This window comes from Thunnus thynnus, chromosome 16 (genome assembly GCF_963924715.1).
Source record: "Thunnus thynnus chromosome 16, fThuThy2.1, whole genome shotgun sequence".
Lineage (NCBI taxonomy): Eukaryota > Metazoa > Chordata > Actinopteri > Scombriformes > Scombridae > Thunnus > Thunnus thynnus.
Window position 1 is genome coordinate 10,542,625 of NC_089532.1, and position 21,639 is coordinate 10,564,263.

The 21,639-nt window shown below is 42.0% G+C and overlaps 1 protein-coding gene across 2 annotated transcripts in view; it reads right to left on the reverse strand.

Annotated features, from left to right (window-relative positions):
• fndc3ba (fibronectin type III domain containing 3Ba) overlaps positions 1-21,639 on the reverse strand; it is a 106,410-nt gene that overhangs the window by 78,431 nt on the left and 6,340 nt on the right. For both annotated transcript variants that reach the window (XM_067613582.1, XM_067613583.1), the window contains exon 2: positions 848-993. In XM_067613582.1, the coding sequence (XP_067469683.1) occupies positions 848-964 (117 nt within the window). In that variant the 5' untranslated portion in view covers positions 965-993. The remainder of the gene's footprint in view (positions 1-847; positions 994-21,639) is intronic.

Consider the following 21,639-nt stretch of genomic DNA (forward strand, 5'->3'; position numbering starts at 1 on the left):
AGACCAAGAAACAAACAAATACACACAAACATGAACACACACACGCAGAGTCAAATCTATATAATCATCGGTCTAGATCGCTGATTCCACACTGGGAACCGAGTTTAAACTGCAGGGTGTTACAATAAAAAGAACTCCCTAACTGCTGTGTGTTACAGCCAAAACCCTTCCTAACTGTTATGTGCTGCAGCCAAAACACTCCCACCACGTTTCCTCTGGGCTGTGAGGGCATGGGCTGGGGACCATATATAAACATCATCATCATCCCCAATCTACCAAAAGCACACGGTGTTAAAAATGTATCTGTGACAGTGGGATTAGACTCAGGTCAATTAACTGTGATGCTTTTAATTATGTTGATCGCTTCCTTTCGCATGTGCTGAGCTCGGGTGGGGTTCTGCTCTTTGAAGACGATCCAGTTGGCTCTTCAGCATCTGATAAGATCAGTCAGTCAGTCATAAAGAAGCTGTTGAATCCTTTTCCAAAGTAATTCAAGCTAAGGCCTGGGATTCATCAATGGAGCCAGTCAGCCAGATACTCACCGCTGAAAAAAAATCGAATGATGCATGTGTGTGCTTCTGTATTTATTCTTTTTCCTGCTAAATGACACATTCTTTACTGTAACAGCTTGGCAGCTATCCATTACCTATGGCAACAATCCATGAGCTGTGTGACGAATTACACAGATCTTTTGATGGGTGTTCTTGCGTGCATGCGGTTGACGTGTGTGCGTGTGAGTTAACACAGGAATGCTAAAACTTGATGCAATAGCGGTGACTGCATTTGCATGTTCACTGTGCAAGTGCGACTGAGCAGATGACAGATGTGTGTCTGTGTATGTGTTTACCTGCTGTGCTGCGTCACCGTTAACCATGTGAGGCATGAGCGGGACCTCTCCGTTCAGGAGGGGGGGCGGAGCCAAGTCCAGTGGAATCTGGTCTGTCATCATCATTGTGACGTACATTCATGGAGAAATTCACTGAACTGCCCTACCTGGAAAAGTACAGAGAGAAAGAGAGAGTGAGTATTGTTAAGTTACTCACACACACATTACATAGATATAGATAGATAGACTTACATTCATTTCCTGGAAACTTACCCCTAAACCCTAACCATAACCACTACTTGCCCAACCCTAACCTTAACCTTAACTTTAACCACTGACCCAAAAATGAGCTTTTTCCCCAATTGAGGACACGGCTTTTGTCACCTGTTAACTGGTCTTGAGTCCGAAATCTGTACCCAAAAGTAGGCTATGACACACACACACACACACACACACACACACACACACACACACACACACACACACACACACACACACACACACACACACACACACTACATTGACTACTTGACAGTGACACAATTGAACTGTCAAATCAACTTCACAGAAGACAGGAGAAGTAAAAACCAGAATTGGCATATTTCCCTACACTGGTTTGAAGCAATCACACAGCATCCCTAAATATATTCAAAAAAAAGAAAGAAAAAAAGAAACACTGGCAAGAAGAGTAACTTGCTGTTGATCTTCACTGTCAGCTAGTGTTGACTGTGAAGATCAACAGCAGACATATTTCAACCTTTTTACCCAAGGGTGAAGGTAAAATCTGGCCTTTCATGCAGATTGTTAACATCAAAACCCAGTTTTGTGAAAAACAGTTTGACATTTCGAGAAATACACTTATTCGTTTCCTTGCCACGAGTCAGATGAGAGGATTGATGATATTCTAATGTCTATACTATAAATATAAGGCTGGAGCCAGAAGTCCATTAACTTAGCCTCACATAAACACTGTAAACAAGGGGAAACTATTAGTCTGGCTCTGTCCAAAGGTAAATTCACCTACCAACACCTTTGAAGCACACTAGTTAATGTTTTCTGTCTCATTTGTTTAATCTGTACAAAAACTGAAAGGTAAAGTGTTTCCCCCCATTTTCAGTTTTATAAGATAAGCTAGACGAACATGAGCTTACCAGCTGCTGATGGACAGGTATGAGAGTGGTATTGATCCTCTCTCTTTCTAACTCTCCACAATAACACACATACTGTAAGTGTATTCCTCGAACTGTCAAACCATTCCTTTAACGGTCGTTCAATGAAATATGAGACCAGATTATCGCAAGTCTGCATTACGCCAGCCTACCAATGTGTTTCCACTGGGGCTGAACAATTAATCGGGATATTATCGAAATCGCAATATGGCCGAGTGCAGTATATCCAAATCACAGGAGATGCAATTTATTGATAAAAGTAAAATGCATCGCAACATACTATTTTAAATGAAGCATTGTGGTGCTACAGAGATGCCCTGGCTAACAAATCATATTTTCCAGATACAAGGGAACATTTTTGTTTGGTACAGACCTCAGCAAAAATCATTATCATTTTTTTTTTCAGTGAAAATGAAATGCAAAAATTACCATTCCCACTAAAATCGTGATTCATATCACAATCACAATATTTGTAAAAATAATCACAATATGATTTTTTTTGCATATTGTACAGCCGTAGTTTCCACTACTCTTTATCATGCAATTTCCTTATAGACAAAACAATTTTCCACTTCAAGTGAGCGTGAAAACCTTTTTGAATTGTTGAGGAGCTTTTATTAAATTCTTCTATTTTCATCAGGTTTACTGCAGTCATGTTGTTTTAATCATGATCTGGACCAGATATATTTCTAATAACAGAGGTACATGAAACATAACATACATACTGGAATAACACATACTAGAATGAGCTGGAGATAGAGAGAGGAATTCTAAGGGTTTATTTTCACAAAGGTGCACACAAGCGTGAGAAGAAACAAGAGAGAGATGGGGAGACAGATGATTGGTCCAGTAAACAAAAGTAAGAAAAGATAAACTTTTGCACAGGAGGAGAACAAATAGACACATGGGAAGACACAGACATTACATTATTCCTGTGTTTTTAACAGATTAACATCAGACTTTTGCAAATATTTTGTCTTTTCCTGCTCGTGACAATTACATCTTATACTGGCTTTGTACATGCGTATCACATTCAGTGAAATACAAGTCATATCACGTTAACAAAAAAAAGGAACAAGATTAAAGAGGTAGAGGAGAACAGAGACTTGAGTGAGAGACTAATTCAAAGCTTCATCATCAACAATAGTCTTAAAATACAGGAGGGATTATAGTGAATATCCTGTTTGGAGGATTAATGAAAAAAGAAATATTGGATGAACGTTGCTTAGTTTGATATGTGAATAGGGATAACTGCACCTGCTGTTGGCTTTGTAAATACAGCACACGGCAGAATAGTACTCCATAAAAACACACAATCACACGGCAAGAATAGGAAGCCTTTTGAGGTCCTCTTAGGTCAATTAGATTGGCTCTTTGGAGAGTAACCCAGAGAACTAAATCTGGGTACCGTTTATTTGCTTGCATACTAATAGCAGTAAAACCCAAAAGCATAACTTTAGGGCAATTAAAAAAAAAACCTTAAGCAAAGTGTGTCACCTCTGCATGTGGTCCTCATCAGGGTTTTAACTGAGCTGCTAACCCGAACTTTAACAGTCAAAATGCATATGCTTACATACACACACACAGTGTAAACCACATAAACACACAACTCAACCACTGAAGCTCCCATATGTCAGCAGCAATACATACAATGGCTGGGGTTCTACTGTGCGTGTGTGTGTGTGTGTGTGTGTGTGTGTGTGTGTGTGTATTCCCTGAGGAGACAAAAACTGTTTTGCAAGAGCTAGCCTAGTGCACGCACCAACATATACAGTACGTATACACACACATATACAAGCACACATAGATTCATTGCCAGAGGTGGATTACTGAATGATGTAGGTGTTTCAATTCAATGCTGTTGAGTGAAATCACCGTTAAAGAGCTACTGATGAATGGCTATAAGCTGCTATTAGCACACACACAATACACACATAGATTATGCATGAGGGATTTTCTTTTTTATTTAAGTAAATAAATGAAACACGATATCTGTCTCTGACATAATGTGCACATGTGCACACACACTCATCGTTCCTGAGAAAACAGCTGTGTGTCATTGTGTGTCTTTTCTTTCAGCTGATCATCTTCTTGCACCGACAAGGTCTTTGAAAGGGTTAGTAGATCGCACAGCTGTGGCTCATACTGTTGCAACATAAACACACACTCAATCACACCACCCTGTCAGTGTCTTTTTTGCCTTTTTCTCACTCTATCTCTCCTTTTAACTATAAATTTTACTCTTCCCATCTCTCAGAACTCTTCCCCCTTTCTCCAACTGAGCCCCGTTCCCAGCTCAGCCTGGCCATCCTGCCTTGAACACACACACACAAACTGCGTCCCGGACACATCACAGACAGATGGTAACACCACTCTCAACTCTGCCAGGAAAAAGAGAAGAAGCGAGACAGTGGAGAAAGGAGGGAGGAAGAGAGAAGGGAATAAGTAAATGAAGGATCGGCTCAGATGATGAATAGAGGACAGACCAACACATCTCTTCCAATAACCATGTGTTCTTAAAATAACCCCTCATTTCTGAAGAAATTCATATTTATACAGTCTTTTTACTCTTGAATACACATGAGTCTGAATCAGAAGAAGAAATGAGATTCCAACAATGAGCACTAGAAGTAATGATGTTTATGGAATTCTGGTGTTGGGTAAGGTTATGGGTGAGGAAACTATAAAAGAAGGAAGGGTCATTACATCATAATACCAACATTGTAATGCTCTGCTTGGTGCCAGGCTTCGGTGCCAGTTCTATTGAAGCCTGTGGGAGGTTCGTGGAGAAGCACACTAAAACCCAACATATCTGTGTCGTATGAGCTTGGATGAAGAAATGCCTCTACCAAATGAAAGAACACACTTCAGAAAATACTGACTGATTTTTCCAAATGTGTGCATCGTTTATTTGCTGTTGGTCTCCAAATAGTATTCAAAGATGATTATAAGCATGCTTTACAAGGCTCATGGTGAGTCAAATTAAAATGCTCACCATGGCAAATTAAAAAAAAAAGTTGCAAGTGAAGTGTCCCTTGAAAATATTGAGTTTAGGATGAATAAATATTGTTAATAAAATCTGTATTCTTCATTCCTTCTTTCTTCCTTTTATTACGGCTGCCTGATGATGATTGACAGGGCTAATAATAATGGTAATAATAATAATAATAATAATAATAATGGGCATATCACCTAACCTCCTCTGATTAGTAATTGTGCATTGGTAGGCTATAAACTAACCCTCATCTATAAAACAACAAAGGCATATATTTCATGGCAATCAGAAACTCGATCATCAGAAAATAATGCATCATAATTATGAATGAAGCAATCTCTGCTGTAATAAAATCAACACCTGGGCTGTAAATTAATCCCATTTGTCTGGTGCTCTGCTGTCACCTGGTCACCGTATCACAAACTGTAGATTACATCACATCACATTAGCTAACGGGCTCAGAGTTCATTTAGTTAGGGTAAAATCACAGTTTAGCTAACTCACTAATGTTAGTCTGTTACTAATCTCAATCACAGATGCATAAGAAGCTCCATTGTGTTTTTATGTTATTGTAAATCTAGCATGACACTAATGTAACTTGCATGCAATTAAATGATTGAAATTATTGAAAACACTTAAAACGTTAGCTAAATAACAACACACCAAAACAGCAGTGTCTCCATCACCCAGATTGATAACTTGTGAAACTGAGAGGGGAGAGATGAAGGAGAGGTCTGCCCGTTCACCACTATGCTAACTGCGCCAAGAGCTTTCAAGTGTGGCACCAATGTGCGTTCACATGCTACCCAGTGACGTAATGACCCTTCTTTTATAGTTTCTTTGGTTATGGGCAGGAAGTCTTATCTTCATACAGGAAGTAAGGAATCTGAATTCAAAAATCAACGTTCTATAATAAAATACCATTTAAAGGAACAGTTTGACAATTTTAGATAAGTGCTTTTTAGCCATCATCATGCTGTGATTTAGATGATGAGATCGACATCACATCTCTTACCAGTCCATTAAAAACGAACCTGGAGCCAGGAGATGGTTAGCTTAGAATAAAGCTAGCCTAGCTCTGTCCAAACATTAAGAGACTACCAGCGCCTCTAACGCTCACTTTACAGGCTACATGTAGCTGTTTCCCCCTGTTCTTACTAAGCTAAGCTAACCGTCTCTTGGCTGTAGCATTTCCGAAAAAGTCAACTATTCCTTTAAAGCTATAACACGCAAGCCTGGTAGATAAACACAAATGTGTTGTGTTCAGCTTACTGATGTCTTGTTATATAATTTCTTGGCACTGACAACCTCTAAATTTAACTGCTTAACCTTTCACTGCAATTTGGAGCAACTGATGTGTGAAATTGCATAGTGCAGAAGGAACTTCAAGGAGGGAAAAAATATCCATTTGTCTACTGACATCTGATTTTGCTGATTTCGTGACAATTTGCCTGGTAAGAGAAGTTAAATCTAGGCAAAATGAAAATGCAGTTTTTTCGTTGTGCAGCTGTTTTCGGTGGAGTGTTGTACACATTTTTAACAGGGTCTAATGCATATATTTGGAAATTTAATGTATCAGTGAATGAATAATAACCATTGTTTTCCAGTTGAATCATTAGAAGATGGATGCTGCTGTTGAAAGCTTCAGACATCACCATGCACCCACTCTCATACACACACACACACACACACACACACACAGTGGTTTCCGTTTCCCGGTGGAATGTGGGAGGAATAAGGTGTCGATTCCCAGCAGGGATAAAATGTTAAATTGAGAAATTCCATGTTGGATCCAGAAAACAATCACCCACTTGTCCGAGTGTATGAATATGTGTGTGTGTGTGTGTGTGTGTGTGTGTGTGTATGTGTATGTGTGTGTGTGTATGTGTGTGTGTGTGTGTGTGTGTGTGTATGCATGTACACGTGTCTGTGTCATTAGACAGGAAGCCCTGTGTAAGCATGGAAACTGCCTCTCTAACATAAAAGATGCATAGAGTAAAACACACACCGAGATGTAACGCACACACACACACACACACACACACAGAAGCCCTAGATATTCAGCAGCAGCACTGACCTCATAACACGACAGTCATTACTCATATAGCCATTCATCATTCACGTACGCACACACACACACGCACACATACACACACGCCCAATGACTCCTGTTTGTCCATCGTGATGAAGCATAATGGATATTCACAACCACCTAACAGACTGTCTGACTTACTTCCAGTCGACTACTTCATGCCTCTCCTTCTCATTCACACTGCCATATAAATACAAACAAACACAGTTTTTGAGACTGGTATTCCTTACTCTGATTGGTCTTGGACACTTGAGTTAGCAAAAATATAAGCAATAAACACATAAAAAATTCAAACGATCCTACGTGCAGACAGCAGACTACACCGACTTGCACTTCTCCTTTTAAGCAAATGAATGAATTATTCATAAAAACAAGACTTCTGGCGAGACAATGTGAAACTGATCGCACGTCCATTTCTTCTAGCTCAAAACACTGAGAATTTTCTTGTTGACGTAAAGAAAACAAAACCGACCAACCAGCACACAGTGAAAGAACACATAAGTAATATAAGGCTAACATTAGCTAATTGGCCATACATTTATTTGCTTTTTAATTCCTACTGGGGGAGATCAAAGTCAGTCATGTCCTGGTATTTGTCATTCCGGGCAGAGCAATGCCAAATTAATACATCAGCATGGCTGACTTTTAGTATTTTTCCTCTGCTTTGAATAATAGCAGCGAGAAGCTTTGTCAGCCCCACTGTGGTAAAAAAAAAAAAAAAAAAAAAAAAAAAAGTTTGAGAGTTTTTTTTTTTTAAAAAAGCATAAAACTTGATTAACTTGAGCTCAAATAAATGCAATAACCCTTCATTTCAAAGAGCGTTGTCCAATGGTCATTTTGAGCCAGTCATAGAAATTAATATTTTGACTAATCAGAGTCATTTTTATCTGCCGTTCTCCTTTAAGATGACATTATTCTAACTCCTCTTGACCTTCTTCACTCTTAGGTAGATATGAGTAAGTATAATAACAGGCTATTGTTTGTTGACTTTTCATCAGCCTTCAAAACAATGCAACCCCAATTATCTGGCTGATAAATATATCAATAACTTTGGCATTTTGCTCCTGTGTCGTCCACAATACATCGGTCTAACATTTGTTACTAGTTTTGCTTTTGGCCAGTCTTTTTAAAGGGAGGTGATAGATGGCTCACACTGACTAAAGAGAATGTGTCACAAAAAAAAAGATAAGCATTGATTTCAGATGTGATCCTTCTGTCCCCAAAGCGCTGTTATCAAGGGACAGGCAGTGGAGATGATGGAAATCTATAAAAGTCTAGAATCTCGGACAGAAAGCGGGTTGAACTTTGAGAGTCTTAATCCCCTTTTCACACATCCACTGCAACCCTGAGGTTATCCGGACATTACCCAGAGGAGCTGTATGTGAGAACCCAAATGTCCAAATCAGTTAGAGCAGACGTTAAATGGACTTTACCCTGCCAGCTCCGTAGTACAAAGTCCGTGTAATGTCTGATCAAGCACATGTGATACAGCAGGTAATTTTCCGGAGAATTCACAACAAGCGAGTGGGCGTGTTGATGACGTTTCTATCGTGCGACTGGTGTGAAACTGGAAGAATACAAGGGTGAAGAAGAAGGGTCATTTACACGAAGACACCAGTGAAAATGTCTACCTAGAGAGACGACGAGATTCAGGAACTTCTGCCAGTAAGGGCCAATGCCAAAAATGTTAGAAAAATTCAAGGAATAGCCAGAGACTCAATTGTTCATGACTAAATTAAGAACTGGCTACATGCGTACTTTTTGTGTCATGTCCTACTTCCTGCATGTTTAACCCCTCGCTAAGTGTTACACAGTATACTGAAACTAGAAAGTACTTTACCCCATTTTATTAGTACTAGTACTTTAAGAATAACAGTGTTTTAATAAGAGCCATATTTCCTGGGAGTTACGTCGACGTGCGAGAGCAGGGCAGTGTGTCTGCAGTGCTCTGCTTCCACTCCCTGTAGGCAAAGTAGGTGTGCCAATCGTTTTTAGGTTTCTTTTTCTCTCATATGCACATTGCAGCTTTCATAATGAAAGCACAAGAGGCATGGCTGCAAGTACAAGTACTCTTGCTGACCGTACACAACTTGTTGACAAAGCAGACGCACAGAGAGAAATATGGCAATGTTATGCTTACATAGCCGAAAGTCAGGGCAAGCCCACGGACACCACAAAACCTGTCTGTAAAAGATGTTTTAAACCCACACAGACCAAAGGAGCCAACACATCCAACTTGGCAAAGCATCTCGCCGCCAGACATGCTGACCTGTTCAAGAAATTCAAAGAGTGACAGGTTAGCATGACAGATGATGTGATAGATAACATAATTACATGCCCTCAAGTATAAGTCAAATGAGTGTGTTTTATTTTGTGACAAGCAAACTTTTTTCACCATCGGAGTTTGACGAGGCAATTAAGGGCAATGATAACTGTTTAATTTGGCTTTAACTTTTTAGCTAACTTACCGATGTGGCAAACATCTCTATATGCAAACACAATGTTCACACTTTTTTAAATTATTAAAAAAACAAAGAAGTCAAAGAAGTTCCATGTTCTGACATCTAATATATTGTTCCATTACTTCTCCTGTTGTTTTAGGTTTTTGCAGTGGTATCAGTATCGTTATCGAGATATTTAGGCAGGTATCGTATCAAAGTCATAATTTTGGTATCATGACACCACTAACCCTCGCCTAAACCAAACGGAGTATCTCCAGTAGGTGAGAACACGTCTGACGGGGACAGTCTCCTGATGTGTGCCTCATGGTTGAAAGGGCAACTATGGACAATGTTCAGGGTCAAAGGGTCAATAACAGCTGGCCTATTTCGTGTGAGGAATGTGTCTGTCTGACTTGGAAAAGATAGTGGTGCTCTGTAAATGTTACATACTGCAGTGTGTCCTGAGCTTTACTTTTGTATGATGCTATGAAAACCACACTTAACCAAATGTTTTGTATGATTCACTGTCAACTGCTACCATCTTTGTGTTCATTTTTGTCTGGCACTCTTTTAACTTGAACTAATTATACACACATACTGACACATACGCTGTGATATGCAGGAAGTACATATTACATCAGTGTATCACTTCTCAATTTAAACAAACATGACTGCATCAGATAGCTTGACTGTGACCCTTTTGGTCAACTGTGGAGACCAAAAGAGGCCACTGTTTCCTTTCCTGGACAACTATTTAGTGACATACTGAACACCCCCCTTTTTTTTCCAGCACACCAGCTTTTCCAGGAACATAGGACCTCTTTCAGGAATTCAGGAACTTTAAGATGATTCTGATTCTGCTTCCTTGGTTCCTATCATAGAAACGGCCCTGCACCCAAGATATAGTGGGCTGCAAAACACTGGGGTGAAGTTTGGACTACTGACCTTTTGTCTATTCTTAATACACAAGCTTTGTGAGAATTTTACACAATTTCTTTTAAAAAAAAGAGAAGCAAGCAGATCTGATTTGTGGTTGCTGAACTTTTACTTCCTCTACTCTCTTAAGTTTCCTCTAGTGGCAAAGAGGTTTAATAGACAAAGTAAAAGAAGAGAGCGGAAAGAAAAAGGCCAAACATTAAAGAAATACAAGCTGAGAAACACATTTTCAATGATGCAGGTATCTAAATATGTCAACATACATCATTTACACCAGCTTTGAGATGTGGGCTGAACACAGATCAGCAACTGCCTGACGTCAATGTTTCTGTTAGCAATGGGAATTTTATTGTACCTGTGACTTATCTAATCAGGAAAAAGAAAGAAGAGCAAGCAAGAGAGAGAAATGAAAGTGAAACTGAACATTGTTTGGTACTTAGAGTGAGTAATGTCGTTCTCTGCAAGTCTGCAAGGTTTAAAAGTCGTGAGTATGGAATTATACTTTTACAGATTGGATCTATGATGATCTATGAGTTCAATAGACACATATACATCCATTCCGTGTATTAAAATACACTGGTAGAAACGTTAAAAAGCCATCGGCGTACCTGAATTGTAATATCCATGTAAATGCAGGGTCAGAGTAGGAGAGAGATAACAGAGTTAGAAAGGGGAAGGTATCCTGCTCCTCATCCTGGATGTGTTCAGCAGTAAGGAATGCTCTCAGGTGTCGGTGCTCAGAAAAGAATGACTATCTATTCACTGCAGTAAACACACACACACACACAAAAATACACACACAAACACAGTACGCGCCAAACACTACTTGGATGGATTCAAGTCCTTTTAAACCCCTCTTATCAGCTGACAAGCTGACAACTTTAATACATGTGGGCATTTAATACACACACACACACATTGATATTGTATGTGTTAATGTATTTGTGTGTGTGTGTGTGTGTGTGTGTGTGTTTGGAGAAAGGGGGAGTAGCTTCTAAATATGGTGGGAAACTGCCACCAACACCACTCCCATTCAACCCCGGCTCCTTTTACAAAAGGTATTCAGTCTAGGAGAGACCTGCTCTCTCTCTCCCTCTCACACTCGCCCTCTTTCTAATACCCACACACACACACACACACACACACACACACATACACACGGATTGAGTGAGTACCTTTTTACCAGAGGAAAGAGAGAGAGAGGTGGAGTGGAGAGGGGGGGGATGCAGAAAAGAAGGGGGTGAGGGGGGGAGAGGCTAAGAGGAATTCTGTGCCTGTGCTTACTCTGAAGAGAGTGTGAACACACACATGTACACACACACACACACACACACACACACACACACACACACATTTGGGAAAGACAGAGAGGGGATTTATAAAAGATGGAACCTCTTGAGGTTCCCACGTCGGCCAGCGGCTTTCTGCACATATGCAGGCAGTGTGTGTGAGACAGAGAGAGAGAGAGAGAGAGAGAGAGAGAGTGTGCATTGACAGAGACGCAGGAGAGGCTGAAAGAGGGGAACAGAGGCAAAGTGTCTTAAATAAAATTCCAAGTTTCAGCTTGTTCTTCAATTTACCTGCATACATTTGGCTCGCATATGTGTGTGCATACATTTGTGCACTGCCTTTATGTGTGCACGCCTCGGTGTGTGTGTCCTATAATTGCAGTAATGATATGTCATCCACAAGAAGAACTCCGAACGGGTGGAGTGGAATGCAATCCACACATGCAAGCGCAGACACACACACACACACACACACACACACACACACAAACAAACACACACACACGTTCCACTTGGAAACCATGTATGAACAAGCTCTTCTACAAACTCCATGAACTGAGGCCTTTAGGGCACCCTTTTCCCTCTAAACAGATGAGATCCTGCACCTCAAACCACATTTGATGGTGAAAGAATGCTTCAACCGACCAGCTGCTTATGGGTTTCATTTTGTTTTTAACAAGTCTCCTTTAAAACTTTAAATCATGCCATATTACCTTGGTGCCACAACACAAATACAAACAGCAGGTGTGAGTCTGAACCAGTGTTGTTTTATTCCCAGCAGTATTAATCAGTCATATCGTAATTCCGGGATAAAAACACTGGTCTCCTTAATGATTCAATCCCTCAAGGTAGGATAAAAGACAGTAAAATTTGCTCTTTTCCAGGTAACATTGCTTATATTTGCAAAACACCTGTTATTGTAAAAGTTTAGTGTGCATTTAGACCTACAATGAACTAGCAGTTAAATCTTCATTGTCTTGCTCAAGGACATTTCTACAAGACACAAGGTGAACGTCTGGGTGCAGGATGATCTGTTGCATCACTTGGCAAACCTGCCAAACTGGGAGTATATAGGATGAACAATGCAAATCAAACATAAAAACAGAGAATCCAGCTGACAATTTCCCCCCAAAACAGTCTGAGATTTAAACTAGCAGCACTTCTTTTCTCCAAACTCTGGCTACTGCTATCCATATCGCAACAATTTAACACTTTTGGAAGTTTTGTCATTGCCACGTCCCACATTCCTTGCATGAATGAACATTTCTCTGCTTTTACAGAATGCAAATGTGTCTCCAAGGTTATACTGCGGTTGGTTGCCTGCATCTTGCACATAACTCAAGGCAGATGAGGAGCTATTAACAGTCTGCAGTTAGTCCTAAGAAATGCAGGAACACCCCTAATCTTCATGTCAGTGCAGTTGAACTGTCATGCTGCATTTAATTAATCCAAGATTAGGTGGCACAGAAACAGCATTGTGCGTTAACCTTTTCCCTGGATTACTCCTCTCAGAACTATTCTTTCTCTTTAATTTTTCTCTCTTCTTTTCCTCTTGTCTATTTTTTTTTTCCTGTTTCCTTTAAATACCAGGCATTCTGCAGATCGTTGTGTGCAGCCGGAGCGCAGACAAGTCAGGACTCAGCCCTGCTAAACGACAGGCTCAGCACTAGTCTCTACCCCCCACCCCCCCAGCTTCATCCTTTGCCCTGCACACACAAAATGAGCACCCTGGGCAAAGCCTTTCTCCCCTGTCATCCTCCCATCCAACCATCTACCCACCCATCCAATCCTCTCATCAGGCCTGGTTTCCAGGAACACAGGCCAGAAACAGACGACCCACTGACTTAAAATTCGCACTCTTTCTCCCTCTCCTTCCGCCCTCTTCTCTCCCGCAGAGCCTTTTTAAGATGAAAGTAATACTTAGTCATCCGTCCATCTTTCTCTCTGTCAACATCTACAGTGTCCAGCTCCAGATAGCTTTAAATAAGAAAGAAACTGCCTAAACTCCTTTACTTTCTGTGAAAAAAACAACAGAATGCTCTTACAGACACATAAAAAAAGAATTCTAAGAACTTCGATCAGCTTGTTTCCAAGCAAAAAAAAAAAAAAAAAAAACAGAAGTGTATCGACATTCAATCTTTTCCAGGGAGCCAAGTAGCTCAGCCAGAGTCCAGGATCTGACTCTATTGCCATCCACTTCCTGGAAAGACCCCGCCTTCCTCGCATTCCACTGCCCTGTCAAAACACAGCTCCCCTCTCCAACTGGCTGATGGGAAACCCAGCGGCAGCCTTATAGGCTGTTGCCGGGGCAGTGGGCGGGAGGAAGTAAAAGCGGAGCTCAGAGAAGCAGCGGCCCATTCCCATGGAGAGACAACAGTTACATAACTGCGCACACACACACATACACACACGCACACACACACACACAGGCATACATACATACACAGGATCAGGACAACACCCTCAACACACAGCGGAACACAAAACAGGGTCAGGGAGAAAGAAAGGTGAGGAGACAGTAGAGGGAGTGCAGAGAAAGAAAAGGAGAAAGAGCGACCGAGAGAGGAGAGAAGTTGAGAAATGGGTGAGGAAGAAAAGGGAGGGGTAGGTGAGGCATCAGTTTTCCTTGTGAACAAAATGAAGAGGAAATGGCTATTTTACACTCAGGTCAGGAGCTGTGGGAGAGTATTTCCACTGTGTGTTTGTATGCGTGTGTGTGAGACAGAGAGAGAAAGGTTAATTGGTGTGTGGTGGAAGATCACCTGCATCAAAACCAAAGCGGAAGAGAAGTCAACCATAAAGGAGAACTGTGCCAAGAATAAAGTACACCTACATACACACAACGCACATGTGACTGACAAAGCCCTGTACACTTGTGAAAAACAAAGCCATTTGGTGTTATTAAATCAATATTATCTGTTGCCTGTCTGCGCGGGGTGGAAATGATGGCAATCTGTTAACCGATAGAAGGGCAGGGAGGGCAGGATGGAAAGAGGAGGAGGAGAAGAAGGAGTAGCAGAGAAAGGAGAGAAGGCAGGAGGAAAGGGGAGAAGGGAGAAAATGGGGAGGGGAGGACGAGGGGGCCAGAGGTTGAATGTGTGTAAAGAGAGAAATGTATGGAATCCTAATTGTGTTATTGCTCCAGAACAAACATTAGTCCTGCCTGTCATACCACAGACAGCAAGCAGCGAGCAAGCGAGTGTGTGTGTGTGTGTGTGTGTGTGTGTTTGGGTGTGTGAGTGAAAGAGACAGAGGGAAAATTGAATGAGTCCAGCAAATTAAGAGTCAAGCGAAGCAAGTTTAAAACATGCTTTCCACTTTTTTCCCTGGCTATTCATGAAGACAGAGCATTTACAATCAGCGCAGTGTTAGACGTTAGCTTCACATTAGCACGGCTAGCTCCAGATGTGTGCATCTGCCAGCGAGCCCTCCCTCCTGCCGCTGTACAGCTGTGGGCTGGCCGTGTGTGTGTGTGTGTTTGTGCGTGTGTGTGTGTGTGTGTGCGTGTGTGTGTGTGTGTGGTTGGGCAGGGGGCCAGCAGGCAGTAAACCCACAGTAGAGGCCCTGACAGTCCAACGCTTGCCACGTAGCCATGTAGCAGCGACGTAACTCCAGAGGAGAGGAGATCTATATTCTCTCTATGAGAAAAAGAAGCAAGCATAAGGGAGAAAATAATGGAGTGAAATAATGTGGGTCATTGTGTGGGATTCAGCGCATAAACAGAGGCAACGCAAACAGTCAAACACACGGAGACAAAGTGACTTTGTGATACAGTTTATGCCAGTCAGAACACTGATGTTTCCACCAATTACATCAGCCAGGACTTCCAGACTCCTTTTCTCCAAATGAGAGCTCTTTTGACTTACAGATGTTCGAGGCATGGTTTCACAAACTGGTGACCACACACATGCACACAACAAAATAGTTTGCAGACCGGCACAAACACAAACCCAGCCAGCCCGCCCTAATCATCATCATTATAACTGAGTCATTGTCTTAATTACTTCTATCAGCTTCATCAAAGTCTCTAACTGTTAAGGTCTTCCAGGCTGGTACTGCCAACACCTTCATCTTCATTATCCCCATCAACATCACCATGCCATACTGCCTTAAGAAAATGCTGTATTTTTTGTTTGGTGTTTGTGTGTGTGTTTAATACAGAGGAAGTGGTTATTCTCCCACAAGCACATGAACATGACTCACTCTTCTTCATGGCAGCGCTTCCAGATTTTTTTTCCTTCTCCTTTTGTCCTTTTCTCCCCCTCCTCCCAGTCTCTCTCTCTCTCTCTCTGTCTCTCTCTCTCTGTCTCTCTGTCTCTCTCTCTCTGTCTCTCTCTCTCCCCACACCACAGTTCAGACTTTGCTCCATCAGATCCAGAGAGGCTGAGCGCTGAGCACACTGCAGCCCAGAGAGGAGCACAGAGCCTGAGGAGGGCTCACAGCAAACCCCTCCCTAACACCTTGGATCTCCAAGGCTCAGTCTGGCCACACACAGGGAGGTTAGTTCCACAAGCCAGCAGACTAAAAGCCGAAATGGGCTGACTGGTGGGTAGGTATTATGACAGGCGGCTTGGCGCGGTGAACTTGCTAATTATGTAACATAGGGTCATCCAGTTTGAAGTCTACATACTTACAACATTAAACTCATTGTTAATCATTCAGTAATCCTTGAAAAACTTTAGCCCCAAGCCCAATTTTTGGCATGTATGCAGGTAAAGGACCGTAAATTCCACCACTGATCTTTAACCTGTTGACTCTAATTGCTGAAGATGTGCATACCCTCAGGTGTGCTTGTGTTGTGCAAGCTAGTGCAGTTAAATCTAAATAAAATGAAGGCTGTGGTATGCAGCCTAAGTGTTTTATTTAAGATGCCAAACAAGTGCATGTCTGTCTGGATGTCTGGCAGACAGACATGCACACAAGCTATTGATCAGACAGGTAGAAAGAAAGACAGAAAGAAGAAAACAGATACTGTAGATAGAGAGAAAAGCTTGACAGTTATGGAGCCGTTGATTTTATATATATATATATATATATATATATATATATATACACACTGATGTGTCCATTTCAGAAATACATGTTATTTCAAAGTCCTTTTTCCTCTTGTCACCATGGAGATATGAACTCAACTCAGGTTCAAACATTCTCTCTTTGTCTGTCTTGTTCTCTTTCTCCCTCTCTCTCTCTCTCTCTCTCTCACACACATACACACACACACACACACACACATCACCGCAAAATGATGCACACTGTGGACATTGAGCGAGTCCTACATTCATTTAAATCCAAGACATGACAATATTATGTTAGCATGACATTATACAGTACCGGCTCTGCATTAGCTCCCCGTCCTCAGTTCATACTTATTCATCTCTCTTCTATATGTCCTCACCCACCATCTCCTCTCAGTCTTGCCTTTATTACTGTGTAATGCATTTGGTTCCATATAATACAGCCCTTTAGCGTAAATATGATGCTTTGCCCGCAGAACTGGATCCTTTTCAAGTGGCGGCTCAGATAAGGCAGCGTGTGTGTTGCGTATGACTTACGTGGTTGCATGGTTTTCACAAGAAAGGACTACTGGCCAATGAACATTAGTTACACTTTGATTTCTATGCACCAGACCTCTCTCTGCCTCCCTCCTCTACTCCCCCAACCCCTCCTCTACTCCTCTTCTGTCCCACTTCCAGCTTTAACCTGTCTCCCTCCTTCTTCTTCTTCTACCCTCACCCCCACCACTATTGGCCTTACTTCCCAAACAACCCCTCAGCCATCAAAAGACAGCCGCCCATTCAGAAGGTTTTGGGGTCGGGTGGGGGAGGAGAGCAGTATAGGCTTGGTGAAGGGAAGAGGGAGGGTTGGGGGGGGCGGGGGGGGGTGGGGGGGGTTCAGGGTTCTCATTCCCGCTAAATTGTCCCACATGGCTGAGCGTGCTTAGTTTAAACAAACACAGCCACTTCCTCCTCACTGCGCACATTGGCACACAGACACAGGCGCGCACACACCCCACATAAACACACACCAATTGGGCGCACAGGCATGCTTGAACTCCAATACACAAAAACAAGCATGCACGCACATATATAAACACACATGCACACAATACATTGTATACCCTGGCAGGCAGCAGACAATACGTTAGAGTCTTGCACTCTAGCCAGTAAACTCACAGCTGAGCCCAGACTCCACACCAAAACACAGAACTGAAGATTACTCATTGTATAGTTCGCCGTGAAGAACAATTTCACATGCATATTCAGCATATTTACTGTATGATTTGGCTTCTGGTTACAAGGAGTTTAAATAAGTAAAACTTTTGTGAGGCTTTAACCATACAATCCACAATAAACATCTCAGCTAATGGGTCCCTGGAGTCCAAACCCCAAAACCCAAACTGATACCACAGAAGGAGACTCAGGGAGCAGACACTGGACAGCATATGTGTGTGTGCGTGTGTGTGTGTTTGAGCGTGTATATGCAGGTTTCGGTATGTTTGTTTAGAAAGCAGACAGAGAGAAAATGGAAATGTGGAGGATGTGGCCATTGAGACCATTTTGATGGATCACTGCAAAATCTGATGTTTTGAGTATTGTTATATTTAGCAGCAGCCTGACAGTGACATGAAAACATAAAATACCATACAGGTAATGCATATCTATTGCAAAGTGCACAGAAATTTGAGCAGTCCTTTTGAAAAATTCCCTCCTCTTTCATTTTACTGTTACATTACAAGCACTTACTGTAGGTGACGCTTCAATCCAGAGAAAACTTGAAACTAAATAACAAGTACAATATGTAACAATGTAAATGGTGGGTTTGGAGCCAAAGGTGCATAACAGGTATGGTATGCAGTGTTTTACTTGTGTATAAATGTGATCATTATTTAAATCACAGCATCATTACTGAGAGATATTTGCTCAAAGTCGACTTTTATTATTTTAACTCTGCTCTAAGTTTTCTGTCAATACCAGCTTAACGTCTCTCTGGCTCCGCATCCTCTGCATCACCACATATTTTAACGCTATGACCTGCAATCATCATAATCAGCTCTACATTACAAGCAGCTATAGCGAGAGGAGTGGTGAAGGAGGACAACCACAGTGTCCAGACAATAAGCCCACATTCACTGCCAGTGGACCTGCTGCCGTCCAGGTCTGCACACACAGCACGTCTCTGCCACTAATGCCGCGCTCCATCAGGGCTGCATGCCATGAGTCTTAATTAAGACAGCTATGCCAAGTCAAGAAGTGAATTCTACTCCCCCCTTCCCTCTCTCTCTCTCTCGCTCTCTCTCACACAGACACACACAAACACACACACACACAGATACAGGCGGATGCACAAACACACATTCTCGGATGGGCGAACATGTAGACGCAGACAAACCACCAAGAGACATTCAGATCAGCAGTTTTATGGGCCATGAAAAAGCTTGCTCAGTGGGTGGTGTGTGTGTGTGTGTGTGTGTGTGTGTGTGTGTGTGTGTGTGTGTGTGTGTGTGGTGCTGAGAGAGAAAGACTATTTAGTCACACCTACATGAGAAACCTGTCTCCTCTCCCACAGACAAGACAACAACTGAGTCTGAGAGATATGCACACACACGCACACACACATCCTTTAAACGCACAAACGTGCAAGCAAATCCTGAATGAATGGTTTTTAACATGCCTTTATTCTATGACTAACTCATAGTTGTGTTTATGAATGTGTGTGTGTGTGTGTGTGTGTGCATGTCTAGAGAATAGGCTGCAGTGTTTAATCCATCAGAGGAAAACTGAATTGGGATGAAAAATTAGAGAGGACATTTCTTGGGAAACTCAGGCCAATAGAAAGTGTACATACAATCACTTGCTCCCTAACATCAAACACATACACACACACACACACACACACACACACACACACACACACTTATAACACCCCTCCCAACAGCCTGGGGTCACAAGGTCACATTCCTCCTCCTCAATCAACCTCAGGATTTCACACACTAGTTCAGGGATGTGGTTGTGTGTTTCTGCCTGCCTGCGTGCGTGCGTGTGTGTGTGTGTGTGTGTGTGCCTGTCTGTGTGTGTGTGTGTGTGTGTGTGTGGATTTGTGTGTGTTTGGGATGTTTTAGTGATTTGTGGGGGGTCCGGCTTGAGGGCAAGGAGGGGAGAAGTGAAGGAAAATAGGGGACTGCAGCCACACTAAGCCGACTAAATTTGAAAATGCATCCTTTATTCTTTTTTGGCCTTCTGTTCACACTTTTTTCAAACCAAAAGAAAAGCTTTTTGAAAAAGTGAAAAAAGTTTTTCCAAAATGATGAGATCTGCATCAACATGGGCAGATGCTGTGCTGCAGTACTGTTAAGAAAACAGCTTTCTGCTGTCTCCAACTCTCTTGGGACTGATCTTTTTATAAATCAGTACAGCCAATCTCACTATACAGGTGATGTCATTAATCAGTATTAAGCATAAAGTAGTGATTTGATTAAAATCTCAGCCCAGCAGTGCAAGAATTACTATTAACTTTGGTTGAAAGGTGATCAAATCACTATTTTATAATCAACAGAAAAATATGTCAATGATAAAAAACTAAGTTGTGTGTTTGCTTAACTTGAAACACAATTATGTGGTGGTGAAAATGCTGAGGTTTGCAAAGGTGTATCTGACCCAAATTCTTATGGAAGAGGATATTTATCCATTTTCTTAATATTTCTGCATATCGGTGAGGATGAAGAACTTTTCCAAAGCTACCTAGACATGCTAGAGGGTATGAAGTCATTCAGCATTTTCAAATTTATTGGACTTTTTGTGGAAGTGGCAGAAGGAGAAGAACGAGAAATGACAGGTATGTGGGCGATGGGTGGGGGAAGACATGGTGAGAGGAGGCGAGGGAGGGGTCGAAGTGTGTCTGCATGCCCTGGAGGTAGGAGGAGGAGGGTGGTGGGTGGTTTAACAAGGGAAAGCAATAAAACATGTGGCTTTGCATTAAAAAACACCTACTTCCTCCATGAGCAGAACCCTCAACTCTGGTCCTGCACACCCGCTGACATATGACAATGTGTACAACATGCACACACACACACGCGCGCGCGCACGCACATGGCACATACACACAGACAGTCACACGCACCAAAAATAAGCATACTTGAAAATGTGTGCATGCACCAGTTCCAGTTCCAATTCCAGCCATTTATTAATTAGAAAAATAACGAGTTAAAGATTGAGTTCCCACACTCCTACACACACATACACACACACACACAAGCACACACAAACCCCAGCCCACAGCAGACTCTAGACACTTGAGATACACACTCAAAACGCTCACAGTCAGGCATAAAAACAGCCATTAACGACTGGCGGAACTTTCCATGGGCCTGCCAACTAGCAACACCAACACGCCTGGCATGCTAATGTAGGCACGTAAAGTTAACTCTGTGTGTGTGTATGTTTCATGCATGTGTGTTAAGTCAGTGCTCTGTGTGTGTACAGGTGCACGCCTGATCCCTTTGGCCAGCTGACCACGCACGCACACATACACACACACATACACACACATTGATGGGCAGCTTTTCAACAGGCTATTTCTATGGATGATACCCCAAGAAACTGTGCAAGGGCATGAGCAGGGCAGGGCAGCCGAGCGCTACGCAACTCATTTGGCTCACTTAAGCTTTTATGCGTGCATGTATCCGCAAAACTTCACAAAGTGATAAGAACTTGATAAGAAACTTGACAGCCTAATTTCTGGAGTCCAAACATTTTATCTCTTTGTCATTATCGTTTTATTTCATTATCTGCACTCTTCCTGAAATGCCACTGCCTCTCTCTCTCTCTCACCGGTGTTTCTGCAGTAGCCATACAGCTGCCAAATGACACCAAGGGCTGAGCAATGACTCAAATA